The following is a 16,447-nucleotide window of genomic DNA, read 5'->3' as shown; positions in this document are numbered from 1 at the left end:
GAAACTGAGGATCAGAGAGGTTAAGAAACAAGCTCTAGGCGTCTCAGCTGCTGAGAGGCAGAGTGGTACCTCCGTCCTTGGCTCACTGGCCTCGGGAGCCCCACTGCCTTGTAAAGGCAATTAGGTTCCCACCTCGTGAGATGATATGTCATATGTCTTTCCCAGGCTCCCAGGTTCACTTTGATTACAGCCAGCCACACTTATATCCACTTAAGTCACTTACCCTCTGCTCCTCAGGCTGCTCATCTGTAAAATGGGTCTAGTAATAGTGTTCTCTTTTCTTAGTATTTTTTTTTTTTTTTTTTTTTTTTTTTTGTCTGATGACTGGTAGATTGGAGAGAATGGAAACCCCTTGGGGGCTGGTATTTTCATCTGCTTTGTTCACTGCTGTATCTCCAGTGCCTTGAACGGTGCCTGGAATAGAGTAGGTGCTCGATAAACATTGGTTGAGTGAATAAGCACATAGATGGCTGAATGGGGGCTGAGGAGTAGGGCAGGTTGCAGACAGTGAGAAAAGAAGAGAAGCGTGGCTTCGAGAAGTCTTTCAAAAAATGTCTAAAAGCCCCTGGCTTCTCTTCTCTGCCTGAAATGGTTTGCAAACTACCTCCCTGGTCTTCAAGCTCCGTGGTGATCCCCCTTATTTCTCATGCAAAGTCTAATCTGGTGGTGGAGTCTCTTCAGGGACTCCCCCTTCCCCCAGTTTTCGGGGAGCCAGACCCCTTCCATCTTGTGGCTCTGCTGTCCGCTGGTTCCTCGGTGTCCTCTCTACACAGCTGGCGGGTGTGTGGCGAGCCAAACAGGAGAGCAAAGCGGGAGAGCAAAACAAGACTGTGCTCAGGGCAGGTTTTCTGGGCCTGGCCTGAAAGAGCTCGCATTCTATTGGCTAACACTTGGTCACATGGCCACACCCGCCAGCACGAGAGGCTGGGCCAAGCACAGCTGCGGTCCTGCAGGAAGGGGTTGGGTGACTTTCTAAACAAGTTTCTGCCAGCATGGCCTTTGCTAGCCCAGAAATTTGATAGCCTTGGAATCTTCCCGTTCAAGGCACCAGGGGAGGGAGGAGGTACCCACTTTCCTTACACCACTCTACTTTTTCTTTTTTCCCCCATATATGTGTCACCTTTTAACAGAATTTATTCATTCACTGATTCTTGCTTATTGTTGGCCCCTCCCCCACTAGGATATGGGCACGAAGATCTTTGTGTATTTTGTTCACCACTGTCTCCTCAGCACCTAGGACAGTGCTTACCATGCAGTAGGCACGCAGCATTTATCAAAAGCAAGTTGAAGGGATGCGGGCTATGGATCCCTGGTCTGCAGCCCAATCCCTAGAGCACAGTAAGCCCTAGATAGATGGTCAGTATCTCCTCTACCTGCTGGGAAACCCACAGGGAGGCCAGGATTCCAACTGGGGGGGCAGGGGGAGTGACCTTGGACAAATCCCTCTTCTCCTCTGTAAATCAGGGGATTGGACCACAAGTTTTAGGGGCCTTTCCGGCTGAGACATCCCGGCACCAGGAATTTTTTTTTTCATTGTTTTTAATGTTATTTATTTTTGAAGGAGAGAGAGACAGAGTGGGAGTGGGGGAGGGGCAGAGAGAGGGAGACAGAATCAGAAGCAGGCTCCAGGCTCTGAGCTGTCAGCACAGGGCCGGACGCAGGGCTCGAACTCACGAACCGCGAGATCATGACCTGAGCAGAAGTGGTCGCTTACTGGCACCAGGAATTCTTGCCAGCTTTTCTTGATTCTATTTATTTTCAGCCCACACGTGGATATGCTCAGCATACCTCTCCTCCTTCTTCCTAGACCTCACCCCTGGGAAGGGGCCCCTCCAGCTCCAAAATGCTGGGGTGTCTCAGATGGAAGGGCCCATAGGAACTTGTGGTCCAGTTCCCAGAGGCGTGGTCTGGAGAGCTGCACACAGCCGGTGTTTATTTGGTGCTTTTAAAAACACCAGACAAAGGGGGGCCTGGGTGACTCGGTCCATTAAGCAACTGACTCCTGGTTTCAGCTCAGGTCATGACCTCACAGTTTGTGAGTTCGAGCCCCGAGTCAGGTTCTGTGCTGACAGTGCGGAGCCTACTTGGGATTTTTTTTCTGTCTCTCTCTCCTCTCTCTCTGTCCCTTCCCTGCTCACATGCTCTGTCTGTCTCTCTCAAAAGAAATAAGTGTTCAAAAAATAAAATAAAATAAAATAAAATAAAATAAAATAAAATAAAATAAAATAAACACAAGACAACCTGAACATACATTAACAGAAGATGGTCAACTGGGGCATGCAGCGATTAAAAGAGAATGAGCTAGAATCAAATCCAGGGGACTGGCGGGAAGTGCTTGATGGAAGTGAGAAGACTAAAGCTAGTTGCAGAATGTGTTTGAGAACGACTCCATTTTTTCGTGAAGGCAAATGGCAAAATCTCTCTATGTGTGCATGTGGGTTTATTTGTGGTCACAAGTAAGGAGAACGGTGGGAGGGAGGAACCCCCAGGCTGTACCAGAAGTTGTCTAGCAGTGTGTGTGCTGAGGGCCCGGGGATCAGAGAATGGAGAGGGCTTGGGAGAGGGTATTAATTTTTTCTTACATCTTTGCTGTTCCACTAGTTGCAAATGAAAACGTGTTACTTTTATAACCTTAGACAAAGAATTTAATTCACCTCTAAGGAGTCAGGCCGCTGGGGGACGCATCCTTGAGGACGTCTCCTGCCACTGACCGCGCGCACTGCTCCGTGGGCGATGCTTAACTCTCGGAAGTCATCCCCCTGTGTGCTTCCCCTAAGGATAGCGGGAGACTTCCCAGGGCCCATCCTGCCACCTGTGCCTGCGCATTAATGGAATTTGGCGGAGGGGTTGACCTGCTGTAAGTCTCCTGTCCTTTGGAGACTGAGTGGGAAGTGTCCACTTTGATCTTACTGGAATGTCCCTCTCCCCTCCCTGCATCCACACCCGGATGTCAAAGGCTGCTGACTGATGAGACCTGAGATGGCTTTGGCGGCTGGCGATGCACCGGGGGCTGTCTGTCCAGGGCCTGTGGGTGGGAGATCCCAGGTGTGATTAAGTTCTTCCCTGTTCCTGCTTCAGAGCTAGCTCCAGGGCCTTTGGGGGCCCCTCTGACTGCAGACAGGGGTGCACGATGCGTCCCCCAAGTCCGCCCTGGGGGGAGGTATGTGTGCACGCGCAAAGGTGTGGGCTTATCCGCAGCTCCCCAAGCTGTTTCCTGGCCATGTGGCTCTCCCCTTCAGGAAATCCCTGCAGATGTCTATTTTAAACCTCCCTTGCTATGTGCTCTGGGCTCCTTTCCTTTGCAGCGGGCTCCTTCCTCCAAATGGGAACCCTTCGGCCTGGATGTTGTGGAGCTGCCTCACTCCAGCTTTCTTGTCCTGGAGCCAATGAGGAAACTCCCTGCCCCAGGCTCTTGTGTGTGTGGTACCTGCTGCTTTTCAGAGCCCTCTGGCATTCTGTCCCACTTGAATGGCCCCTGAAGACACCCCTGGGAGGCAGGAGTGGCTGGGAGTGTTACCTCCATATTACAGAGGAAATGGGAGATTTGGAGCCGGTAAGTGACTTGCCCGCATCCAGGGTTGAATAAAAGGCGGTTTCAGGCCTATGCCTTCCAGATCAGCCTGCTCAGCCTGGGCTCCATTGTCAGAAGGGACCCTCCCCGTTGAAGGTCCCCTAAGAGACTGACTGGCTTCTTGGCCAAATTTACATCCGGTAAGCCTACTCCTCCACTGCAGCTGAGCGGACCAGCGTGGATTCGTGATCGGGGTGACCACCGGGGGACGAGGTCTCGCGGATCCGCTTCATTCTCTAGCACTGGAACCGAGGCCAGAGGCTTTGGTGATACTGAAGAGGCATGTGGAGTTGGGGTCAGAGCCACATGCCGGCCAAAGGCATGGAGGGACGGGTGCTGTGAACAGAGAAGGAAGTCACTCCACAGAGTGGAGACTGGGAAGGTGTGTGAGGGGCAGCCAGGACAGAAGACCGGGTGGCCTCACAGAGGGGAAGGGCCTGGGAGCTTTTGGATCCTGTGAGCCGTCCTGATGTCCCATAACCACACCTGACCCGTGACAGACCCTGAAGCCTTTCGACGATCCCCCTTTTCCAGAGCGGGGGACCCGATGAAAACAGTGATGGCGGGACCAGCTTTCTCTTCGACTCGAGGGACAGGAAGCCCAACTCACACTGGCCTAAGCAAAAAGTACAACTTATGGGGCACCTGGGTGGCTCAGTCAGTTAAGCATCCGACTTCGGCTCAGGTCATGATCTCTTGTTTCGTGATTTTGAGCCTCGCGTTGGGCTCTGTGCTGACAGCTCAGAGCCTGGAGCCTGCTTCAGATTCTGTGCCTCCCTCTCTCTCTGCCCCTCCCGCACTCACACTCTGACTCTCTCTCTCAAAAATAAATAAACATTAAAAAAAATTTTTTTTAAGTACAACTTATTGGTTCAAGGAACCGAAAACACCAAGAGCAGAGCTGGGCATGTCCGGTGGGATCCAGGGGCTCGAGCAATGTCATGGGACTTGGTCTTGCTCTCTTTGTGTCCTGCTCTGCTTTTCACCTTGCTGGGCTCTCAGGCCCTCTTTCCTCATGGTGACAAGATGGCTGCCAGCAACACCAGATATAGTCCCCACCTCTCAGCAACTCCGGCAGAAAGTGAGTGTCTTTTTTTGTCAAGTTTCAACTGTAGCCCCAGACCTAAGTTTCACTGGCTCTGATCTAGCCAATGCCCATCCCAGAAGCAATCTCTGGAGCTGAGGAGACGGGATATCCGGATCGGTCAGGCCTGGATCACATGTCCTTCCTTGGAACCCATGTGTGTGAAGTCAGCTCCATCAGGATGCAGGCTCTGAGAGCGGTGGATCGTGGTTTCAGCGGGAGCGTCAGGGCAGTGGGTCACAAGAATAGCGTCAACCATGTGCTGCCCGAAACAACCCTGATGTGTTTGTGGCTAAGAAGAAAATTGTGTTTCTTGCTCCCGTTGGTGGCAGAGGTGGGGCTCCGCTTCATGTGGTCGGTCTTTCAGGGACCCAGGCTGGTGGAGGCTCGGACACCCTGGGTGTTGGCATCCATCAAGAAGGCAGGAAAATAAGGCAAAGGTGATGTTTTGCGGTCCAGGCCCCAAGGTGGCATTCATCGACTGTATACTGGCTAGAACCCAGTCACGTGGCCACACCTCTGAGTTGGGGGTGGGGTGGGATGGGGAGGTGGAGGGTGGGAGGGGTAGGTCGTAGGGGGTGGGTGGGGGCGGGGATAGAATGGGAGAGTTTAGTTGTGTGCCCAGGAGGAAGAGGAAGGCGACTCCACCAAAACGGGGCAATGGCGGGACGCTGGGCAGGCAAAACCAAGATCTGCCCGAATTTTCCAGGACAATCCTTGAGCCTCTTTGCCAGGGTGTTCCAGCACACAGCAGTACTGGTCCACTCTTTCCGGCCGAGGGCTCCTTCGTGATGGCTTGACCTCCAGCTTCCCCGTCAATTTCTTGCCTGCCCAACTGGCTGGGAAGGCTATGTGTCAACGTCACTGTCTGCAACAACCATTCACTTTTTCTCTCTTCCTTCCTCACTCCCTTCCTTCCTTCCTTCCTTCCTTTCTTTTCCCCTCCTTCCTTTCCCTTTCTTTCTTTTCTTTCTTTCTTTCTTTCTTTCTTTCTTTCTTTTTCTCTTTCTTTCTTTCTTTCTCTTTCCTTCTTTCTTTTTTCCTCCCTTCCTCTCTTTTCTTTCTCTCTTTTCTTTCTTTCTCTCCTCTTTCTTTCTTTCCTTCTTTCTTTTTTCCTCCCTTCCTCTCTTTTCTTTCTCTCTTTTCTTTCTCTCTCTTTTCTTCCTTCCTTCCTCTCTCTTTTTTCTTTCTCTCTCTTTTCTTTTCTTCCTTCCTTCCTTTATTCCTTTCTCTTCCTTCCTTTCTCTCTTTTTTCTTTCTCTTTTTTCTCTCTCTCTTTTCTCTCTTTTTCTTTCTTTCTTTCTTTCTTTCTTTCTTTCTTTCTTTCACCTCATAGTGCTTTGCTGTGTGCCTGGCATTGTGCTGGGAGCTAAGGCAAAAAGAAAGGGATATACAAAAAGCATAAGATATTAATGTAGTGTGAAGGTGATCAGGCTTATGTTAGTTGAATAACTGGAGATAAAAATGAGCAAGCTGTAGTTGAATGACGGGACTTTAGGTGGAGAGCCAACCTGGGGTGTGAATAAGCAACATGTTTAGTGTCTCAGAGACCAGGCACCTGCTCTCAGCCCAGCACTGTCAGTTAGCAGTGTCAGCTAAAATGCTAATAATAACCAGAATAGCATCAGCTACCACTTCCTGGGTGCATCAGGCACCCTGTGCTAAGTAAATTACCCCAACGCAGTGCCTTACGTCATTCTAACAACTGTAGAAGACCCAGACTCATCTATCCCTGTTTTTACAGATGGGAAACCAAGGCTCCAGAAGCTTTCAGAAACCTGCCCAAAGTTTTACGGACATCAAAAGGCAGCCCTGGGACTGGTATTCGGGTGTGTCTGACGCCCAAGGCCAGGTTTAACTGCCTGTGTGTTAAATCAGAGTCTGCAGCTATGGGGATGGTCTTCCTGCTGCCCAGCCGGCATGCCTGGAGGGTGGTTGGTCACCACCAGGAGCTGGTATGGTGAGTGCCAGTCCTGTGCTGAGTGCTGGTCTAGTCCACAGAGCAGATCTAGTCCTGAGGCTTTGGAGCTTGGAGCACACCCCATGGATGGAGGCTTCAGTTTCCTCCACTGGTCCCATCTCAGACTGCTGATTTCCCCCCCAAGAATAGCCATCCATCTGAACAGGGCATCTGAGGATATAGTTCTCCTTCAGCATCTCCAGGCAGAAGCTTGGCAGAAGGAATGCTTCTCCACCCACTTGGTTCCCTATCCCGTGATGGGCCTTCCATCTGGCTCACTCATTCATGCACTCATTCAACAAATTAGTATTGAGCACCACTCTCTGCCCCACCACGGTCCAGGTACTGAAGGGGGCGGAGAAGTGAAGAGGGGTCTAGCTGAGATACACTTCCCACACAGCCCTCGGCTGTGTGTTCTTGGAAAGCCTCCCCACTGTCGCACTGACACGCGCCAGAATTACTCCTCAGGCCTCACCAGCCCCAGGGGCCTTAGACACTTGCAGCGTCAGGCCTGGAAGGGGAGCTTATGGAGCGTGTCACCCAGCGATTTAAACTTAAGCAAGACAAATCGGGAGGACGCCCTTATTCAAATAGGATCCCAGAAACCCCCAAAGAGAAAACAGATAAGCTGCTTCAGTTAAAGCAGGTTGTGGGGCGGGGGGGGGGGGGCTCCCCATTCTGTCTCCCCATCACTCCCCACAGCAGCTCCCTGGGCACCCCCGGGGAATCAAGGGAACACGGTTTGAACACCACTGGCCCAACCCGCTCAATTTGCATTTCACGGGTGGGGGATCTGAAACCAGCAGGAGAGGTAATGCAGGGGCACCAGACAGCTTGACTAGTGGTTCAAGGTTCTTCTCCATCTTGTGCCTGAGACCAGGGAGAAAGCCAGGGTCAGTGCGGGCTGGAGGTGGGAGTGGTCTCCCTCTCTTGGTGGTGAGGCTGCCTGGGGTCTGGTAGCTGGAGCAGCCCCAGGGAGATCCCTCTCTGTGGCCTGGGGGCAGCCGGTGCTGTGCTGTGGCTCAGACACAATCCGCTGATGGACAGAAGTTGCCCTGGGTCCTTCCTCCACCACACACATCGAAAGTGGAGACGAGGCCGGGAAGACGGCTTAGGATCCCTGCTGCCAGGGGTGGCGTGGGGCTAAACACACTGAAGTCTTAATCTGAAGAGAAGGGCTCTCCGGGTAAAATGGTTGTTCTCCACACTTGTCTTATTGTTTACCAACGTGTTTTCAGATGGGGTCCTATTTCCTTCTTACAATTAGCCTGGGAGGTGGATAGTGTCCCTATTTTACTGTTGATAAAGGTGAGGCTCAGAGAGGCTGAGTGAGTCGCCCAACGCCACACAGCTGGTAAGGAGGCAGAGTCCCCTCACCCTGGTCTCCTCAACCCAGGTATATTGTGGAGGAGGGAAGGAAGGGTGTGTGGGTGTGTGTTTGGGGAGGCCGCCAGAGAAAAGTGGAGTAGGAGCTCAGGCTGAGAACATACCCGTGAATTATTATACAGCAACGGTTCCTTTAATCACGTGCATCTCACCTGAGACCGTAAAGAGCCACAGGGGAGGGACTCCTGGACCCCCAGTGCCCAGCTCAGTGCCTGTCCCCGCACAAGCGCCGAGTAAGCATCTGCCGCTTGAGTCTGACCAAAGAGAGCACGCGTGTGACCTTGTTTCTGGGTGAGGTTGCCTCAGACACCAGCGGCTGCCTCACCTGCAGCCCATCCTGGTCTCCCAGGTCTGACATTCTTCCCGCTTCCTCTGCTCTTCCTGCAAATGGGGAGAAACACCCACAAAACCCCTGTCCGTGCGTGAGAGGGAGGCAATGAACGTGCAGGGTACCCTCTTCCCCAACATGTGGCGTCAACCCCAGCTTCCCCTTCAAAGTCCCCCGACCCGGCCTGGGAACAGGACCGTCCTGACTGCTGGCCGCTGCAGAGGCCACTTGTCTGGGCTCTGGAGAAGTCTGGGATCAGTGCCCGGCTCAGCACAGGAATAAAGAAGATATCCGAGCTCAAGACTCGCACTGTCATAGACGTCTGGACAGACGTCTCGAGCTCCCCTGAAGGAAAAATGGGCTCCCCGCCCCTCTCCTTTACGACCTAGCCCCACTTTCGTCCCCGGGGAGATGCAGTATATATATATATACCACATGCTTTGACATACATAGGAATCTTGTCAGAGACGTGTGGCCGATGGCAAGTCCCCAGCCCAGTGCCCCCTCCCTGCCAAATGTCTCAGGGACACTCCCATGTGAGTGCCCAGGCAGACACGTCCTGGGCGGCCCAGACAGACAGCTGACGCTCCTCCAAGGCTTGGCAGGTACGACCTCACACCTGCTAGTGTCTCCTTCCCTGACATTAAGGGAACAGCTTCCTGGAAGTAGCCCCTCCTCCCCAATCCTGCGGGGTTGGCTCTAGCTGCTTAAGAGGGCCACTCCCTGGGGCCTTCTCCTGTCCCTTGGGGTTCTGATGATAGTCTTTTTGTCCCCAGCGGGCCTGGCATCAAACACAACACAGGAGTGGTGACAAGGATGAAAAAGCAGGTCCACTTTATTTACAATGATCAGTTGGTGACACATAGATCTTTGGGCTTTCTGTGGCCTTGTTGAGGGACACCTGGGCGGGGCGCACTCCCACTGTGGGGTTAACGCACTCTCCTTCCTCAGCTTGCTATGAGAACACAAGGCTGTCAGGACCCTTCCCTGTGACGAGCCCCGAATTGGAGGGGCATCCCTCCTGTGTCCACTTCCTGGGTAGTCAGTGTCCTCAAGCACCTGCCAAAGGTTCTCCTTACCTCCTTTGGAGGCCCCATCTTGGTCCCGGTTGGGGGAACCTAGTGGGGAACCACACACATCTGTCTGCAGAGAGATGGGGTGGGTGAGGAGTCTTGTGGGGGTGCCAGGTGCCCGGGCACAGTCTTGGGCAGCTGCCTGGTGCAGGGGGCCGTTACCTGGTCTAGCCTGTTGTTTGCGTTGGTAGGACCAGCCCAGTCTTCTCCGGACGCAGAGCAGTGAAGTCCAGAAATCCTCCAAGGGGTAGAGAGGCCAGGCATAGGGCCTGAGAAATCTTGTGTGTATGAACGCCGCCTCAGTTCTCCGGGGCCACTATTCTTCCCCTGCAAGAATGCCTTCCCAGAGTTGGTCCCATCCCAGGGAGGAAGGCTTGACTGGCCAAGGGCAGGACCACGGCTTCCACCCGGCCAAGATCCAAGGCCACCCTCCTGGATTTCTGGAAACTTCTTCCCTCTTCTTTTGAGAGGTTGTTTTGGGAGGGAGGGGGTGGTCTATGGGCAAAGACCTGTTGTAAAGCTTATGGGCAATTCCACGATGGAGGGCGCTCTCGGAAACTCCGGACGTGGGGAGAGGTGAACAATCGATTACCGCTGCTCTCCCTGTCCCTTTAGTCCCCCAGTAATCAAGGGCGTATCAGGCGTCACCCTGAGCCAGGATGAGGCGCGGGGCAGACAACAGAGACCACGAAGGAGGCGAGGGCCGGGGGACCGGAGGGGAGCCGAAGCGGGCAGGGCCGGGGTTGGAGGCTGGAAGTCAGGCCGGCGGGGGCTGGGGCCGCAAGTCCTGCCCCCCCGCGCTCTCAGCGCGCCTGGCCCGCCCGCTCCCTGGGGCCCGCCTTCCAGCGGCGGGGCTGCGCCGGCGGCGGCGGCGCCGGGGCGCCCCGCAGGCTGCACGTCCTCAGCTCCCGGGCCAGGCTGAGCACCTCGGGCCGCTCGCGCTCCTCCGCGTCTCCGTCCTCCTCCTCCTCGTCCTCTTCCTGGATGCTGCTGAGGCGCGGGGCCCCACGGCCGCGCTCGCCGGGCGGCGGCCGGTAGGCGCACTTGGCGTTGAGCAGCCGGCGCAGCGGGGCGCGGGGCACCGAGGCGGCGGCGCCCCCTGCACGGAGGTGCTGCTGGCGCACGTGGCGCGCGTCGCTCTGGCGCTGCAGCCGCTTGAAGTCGCTGAAGGCCGCCAGCGCGGTCTGGCGGAGCAGGCGGGCCAGGGCGCGCGCCTTGTGCGCCCGCGCCAGCAGCACGGCGTGGCAGCGCAGCACCACGGCCTTGTGGCGCGCCTGGTGGCGGTAGACCCAGGCGAAGACGCGCGGGTGGCGCCCGTCCGCGGTGCAGTAGGTGATGCGCGGCAGCAGGTAGGCGTGCGCCGGCCGGCGGCCCCCGGAGCCCCCCGAGCCCCCCGCGGCGCTGCGCTCGCACGGCTGCATGCGGATGCCGTGCGGCCCCAGCGTCAGCTTCATCTTGGTGCCCCCGCCCGGCCCGCAGCGCGCCCAGATTTTGCCCACGGCGTCGTCGGTGCAGCCGTCGCCCTTGGCGTGCAGGGTGACGGCGTTGCCCAGGTACCACACGGTGTAGGTCGGGTCCTCCTTGTTGAGCTCCACTTTCTGGCGCCGGCTGCGGAACACGCGGCCCAGGCGCTCCAGCGGCCAGTCGGGTAGCAGGTCCGGGCAGGAGCGCAGGAAGCTGGAGAGCAGCGACGTGTAGGCGAGTCCCGGACTCAGGCTCTTCGCCTTGCACTTGGCCTCGTCCTCCACTAGCACGAATTTGTTGCGTCTCCAGGGCAGCATCGCGGCGGCGGCGGCCAAAGGGGCTGGGGGCACCGGGAGCTCACGGGCGTCCTGCCCGGCGGCCGGGGGGAGGGGAGGGAGCGCGGAGAAGCCCGCGGCCCCGGGGGTCGCGAGCAGCTGGGCGGCGCCGGAGCCAGTCGGTGCCCGGAGATGCCCAGTGCCAGGCAGGGCTGGCTTCGCAGATGCCCGGTGCCCAGCCGGGCTGGCAGCCGAGATGCCCGGGCGGCGGCCGAGCGTCCGGGAACAGCTTCCCCCGGGAGTAGCTCCAGCCGTCCGGGAAGCCAGGAGGGGAGGGGGCTGGGCGTGGTGGAGGCGCCCCCCCCACCCAGGCCCGAGCAGGGAGGATCCCGCAGTCCCCGCCGCCCGAACTGCGGCGGCAGGGAGGTCGCCGGAGCTGGGGCTGGCGGCTGGACGCTCGGAGGGGTAGACCGAAAGCGCGATTGCGGTGGGGACTCCTTCAGGCGTCGCGGCTCCACCTCCCCGGGCTGTCTACATCACCGGGCGGGACCGCTAGATCTCTTGTCCCCTCCCCTCGCCCTCCTCTCTCTCCTCCCCCGCGCCGGCTAGCGCTGCTCTTCGCCCGGGACCCGGCACAGGCGCGGTGGAACGGGTTTAATCATTATTATTGGAGGGGTGAGGGTGGAGGGGCGGTTAAGAAGTAGGGATCTTTTGAAATGTACCGGAGGGCTTTGCGAATGCAAATTTCTCTGACCTCACCCGTGGTCTCCACGCTCCCCTTGGCACTTTCGGGATCCCCCTCCTCTCTCTAGGATTCCAGCTGCTTCTCAGCCACTGCTTGTCCCTACCCCCATCTCGGAGAGTGATTTTGGGTGGGTTCCTGATGGGGCTGGCCTGGCGCACTTTGCCTCCTGTCTGCACAGCAGAAAGCCTGCTGAGGTGGCCGAGCAGTGCAGTGGAAAAGTACTGTGGCTTGGTGAAGCTTTCTCCTAGGTTCTTCCAAGGTCGTGGGCCAGGCCGCTGCGCCTGAGCTGGGAGAGCAGTCACTGAGCCCCTCGCCTGGCCTGAAGCAGGGAGGGTACTTTTTGAGGGTGGGGGAACGTTCCAGAGCAGTTCTGGGTCTGTGGGAATTGCAGATGAAAAGCTCATTCTGGCCAAAGGGCTGCCTCTGCGCCCTCTGAGGATTAAATAGATAAAACTCCGGTTTGTGAACTCCAATCAGGTTCCCCAAAGCCCTGGGGTTTTGCATTCATTATCTCATTTAATCCTTGGAATAACCCAGGCTCAGTTATATGACTTGCCCAAGGTCACAGGGCTGGTAAGGGGTAGGACTAGGGCTCCATGACAGGTTTGGGTGATCCATAAGCAAGTCCTCACCCTTCTATGAGTCCACATATGCTGCATGTAGCTGGGACATTTCCACCCTCCCCGGGACCCATCAGTGGGGGCTTTTATTAGGCAGGGGTTCTAGTGTAGTAGGAAAGAGACAGTTGTCCTCGGGTATGGGGACACATCTCCCCCCGTCAGGATTATTGTTAAGCCACAAGTTCTGTAGAATCCCTGGTCTGCTCTGATGGGGGCCCAGGAGACTCATGGCCTTGGGCTGTCACACAGCCAACAGCCGGGCTCTTTCCTTGGCTCAGAATAGGTCATCTGGGGAATCTCACGGGTCAGGATTGAGCCCAGAGGCTTGGGCCCTGCCAGGCCAAACCAGGTGACCTCGGAGAGTGGGGGCAGTGGGAAGATTGTATGTCCCACAGCCCAGCAGCATTCAGGGCTGGCAGGCACCAATAGTGGGTGGCTGGATTCAGAGTCCTTTGTGCGGGGAGGAGGGGCGATTGAAAGTTAAAAAAAAAAAAAAAAAGAAATCCCCCCAAGACCTCCTCCCCTAAAAAAACCCCCACCACAACTAAACTGCATCACTGAATGTTCCTAAATGACATGCAAATAAAGAACAGGAAATTACTTAGAATTACAGAATCTTAGCTTTGGAGGGGGCCTCACAGATGATCTGGTTTACTACGGCCTCATTTTATTTTCCATATGGAAATGTCTTTACTGCTTTTTGCGGATTATAAAAGTAATACGTGCTTGTGGTAAACAATCACACAAGAAGGACACAGAAGCCTCCCACTGTTCCCACCCTGTAGAGGCGGCCTCATTTCCCCACCAGAGAACAGACTGTGGATCACAATGACAGCTTCATGTGAGTGCTTTTCATGGTGCCAGATTTGTCTCTTGGGCCAACGGAGACATTAACTCAACCAACTCCCTGTTTAGAAAGGGCTTTGGGTGGTTTTGACTTGAAGGGTAGCTCATAGAAAAATCCTGCTGTCTCCTGCCTTGGGTCTCCTGGGTACCCCCCTCTGGACCGCACCACCTTGCGCGAGGATGGCCTGTGTCCACGTGGGGTCGGGAGGGTGCTGGTGGAGGTGGCCAGTGGCAAGGTATCAGTGTGCAAAACAGATACCTCCAAGCCTCTTGAGGTTGCTGGGAGTTCACACATACAGATGCAAGAGTCACAGAGTTAAACTTGAATTTCAGATAAACAGCCATATTTTAGTATGAGTATGTCCCCAGGATTGCAAGCCTTTGACCTGCTCACTGAACCTCCTGCCTCCCAGAGAACAAGAGGTCAAGGAGCTACAGGCAGAGAGCCTCCACTGCCTCCCTAGGCTTGCTCACCTGGTCCTTGCTCACCACCTTTGGGAAATCCTCTCTGGAGGATCCCGCGGGGCTGTGTGGTATCCCCGTGTGCCATAGTTGGTTTTTACCTTACAACCCCTGGACCTCAGAGCAGCATTTGATACTGTGAGCCCTTTTGTTACCTTGTTCCCAAGTCGCTTAGCCTCATTGGCAGGGATTCCCACCTCCCCACCCCGGAGACCACTCCTCACTTCAAGGACTCCTCCTTACGCACCCCCCCCCCCCCCCCCCCCCCCCCACCCCCCCAGGCTTGGTCTCAGACCTTCTGTGCTTCTTCCTCCAAATTTGTTCCTTAAGAGGGGTCAGCTGCACTCAGAGCTCCACTGTCCTGTCTATTCAGATTCCCCTCCCTCCAGTCCTTGGTTAAGAGCTCCCGGGCGCCTGGGTGGCTCAGCGGGTTAAGCGTCCCACTCTTGGTTTCAGCTCAGGTCAGGATATTGAGGTTTGTGAGTTCGAGCCCCACATCGGGCTCTGCACTGACGGTTGGAGCCTGCTAGGGATTCTCTGTCTCCCCCTCTCTCTCTCTGCCCTTCCCCAAAATAAATAAATAAAAATAAAAAAAAAAGATAAAAAGAGCTCCCAACTTTGCATCAGCCATCACTGCTTTAGGCACTGGTGTGCAGTTGGATTTTGTTTTTCTTTTTTCAATCATTTTTATTTCTACCATAGTGATACTTGTATTATTTTGGAAAGTCCAGGAGCTGCCTCATAGTAGGTTTATAAAGAAAGAGATATCAGTCTCCTGCCCCACCCTTCCCCAGTCTCAATTCTTACTTCTAAAGACAACCACTCTTACACATTTGTTTTTATTTTTTTTATTTTTTATTTTTTATTTTTTTATTTTTTTAACATTTATTTATTTTTGAGACAGAGAGAGAGCATGAACAGGGGAGGGTCAGAGAGAGAGGGAGACACAGAATCTGAAACAGGCTCCAGGCTCTGAGCTGTCAGCACAGAGCCCGATGCGGGGCTCGAACTCACGGACCGCGAGATCATGACCTGAGCCGAAGTCGGCCGCTTAACCGACTGAGCCACCCGGGTGCCCCTGTTTTTATTTTTAATGTTTATTTATTTGGGGGGGGGCAGAGAGAGAGGGAGACAGAGAATTCGAAGCAGGCTCAGTGCAGGGCCTGATGTGGGGCTGGAACCCAGGAACTGGGAGATCATGACCTGAGCCCAAGTCAGAGCTCAACCCATTGAGCCGCTCAGGCGACCCTCTTTTGCACATTTTATTATTTTTTTTTAATTTATTAATTTTTTTTAATGTTTATTTATTTTTGATAGAGAGAGAGAGAGGCAGAGCATGAGTGGGGGAGGGGCAGAGAGAGAGGGAGACACAGAATCCGAAGCAGGCTCCAGGCTCTGAGCCGTCAGCGCAGAATTCATAGAGTTGTGAGATCATGAACTGAGCCGAAGTGGGACGCCCAGCCAGCATTTCTGTCCTATGCGGCCGTGTATTTATTTGTTTGTTTGTTTATTTATTGTTTTTTGAGAGAATGAGAGCACACGTGCGAGGCAGGGAGGGCCAGAGGGAGAAGGAGAATCATAAGCAGGCTCCATGCTCAGCATGGAGCTCCATGCAGGGCTCGATCCTGTGATCCTGGGAACATGACCTGAGCCGAAATCAAGAGTCGGGTGCTCAACTGACTGAGCCACCCAAGCGCCCCTGCCTCTGTTTTTAAATAACATAGCTACTTCATGTTTTCTAGTTTTTAAAACTTTGTTGCCTATCTGCTGTGGAAGATGATTTCATGCCCTTCGATGCACCCCATCACACACATTTCTCTTCCCCCCTTCCTTCTGTTAAGCCAGAACATTTTGTTGTCATATTGTACCATCAGCATTCAGTATTTAATTATTATGATCTTGCAAATATTCAAAGCTGAGCCTTGAAGTGTGTTAGGATTCCATTTACCTTGTTGGACAACTGTTTGGCTTTTTCAGAAATATGTAAGTGCCTTATTAAAAAAAAAACAAACACAACTTCCTTATAATTCATTTCCCAGAGGTCCAGCCTGGTTGAACACACCCGGTGGTCTTTCAGTTCTAGGTGTTTCTTAGAGACATCCCTCCTGGAAGCATCCTCCCCAGGCTCCAGTCTGTTCTGGTGACTCTTTGGACCTGCAGAGTTCTTGTCTTGGGACTTTTCTCTACTACCATCCTGGGGAGCTTCCTTTGCCTCTTTGCCGTGTTGGATCCTGTTTTCTGGATCCCTTGGCTTTCCATCCCCCCGCCCCCCATGTTGGTTTATTTCCTTGTTTTGGCATAGCTCTTTTCCGGTGGCTTTGAGTGATAGGTTGGCTGGGTGTAGAATTCTAGGCTGGAAATAAATTTCCCTCCAAATTTTGAAGACACGATCCACATTGCTGTTGAAATGTGAAATGACATTCTGATACCTGATCCTGTTCGTGTGACCTGATTTTTCTCTTGGGAGTTTTGAGGATCTTCCAGAGGCCTGAAGTTTCGTAATGATGTGCATTTACTCTGGGCACTTGGTGAATCTTTTAATCTGGAAATCAATCTGTTTTACTCTGGGAATCAATTCGAGGGACACTTCTTTGTGCTAATACCCTCCATTGTGTTTTCTGTTTTCATTTTGT

The 16,447-nt window shown here is 54.3% G+C and overlaps 1 protein-coding gene across 3 annotated transcripts; it reads right to left on the bottom strand.

The window, feature by feature from the left end:
* Positions 1-9,163: 9,163 nt before the first annotated feature.
* On the bottom strand, positions 9,164-11,641 carry FAM43B (family with sequence similarity 43 member B). 3 transcript variants are annotated; one of them, XM_042951707.1, is made up of 2 exons: positions 9,565-11,641; positions 9,164-9,472 (listed from the first exon to the last, which is right to left on the bottom strand). In XM_042951707.1, the coding sequence occupies exon 1, from the start codon at positions 11,181-11,183 to the stop codon at positions 10,206-10,208; it is 978 nt and encodes a 325-aa protein (XP_042807641.1). In that variant the 5' UTR covers positions 11,184-11,641; the 3' UTR covers positions 9,164-9,472; positions 9,565-10,205. The 3 variants fall into 3 exon arrangements, with proteins under 3 accessions (XP_042807641.1, XP_042807642.1, XP_042807643.1); XM_042951708.1 differs by having other exon boundaries at positions 9,164-9,447; XM_042951709.1 differs by having other exon boundaries at positions 9,164-9,388.
* Between the last annotated feature and the right edge of the window lie 4,806 nt (positions 11,642-16,447).

This window comes from Panthera leo, chromosome C1 (genome assembly GCF_018350215.1).
Source record: "Panthera leo isolate Ple1 chromosome C1, P.leo_Ple1_pat1.1, whole genome shotgun sequence".
Classification (NCBI taxonomy): Eukaryota; Metazoa; Chordata; class Mammalia; order Carnivora; family Felidae; genus Panthera; species Panthera leo.
Note: the sequence above shows the minus strand (reverse complement) of the source record. Positions and strands in the feature narration are given on the sequence as shown.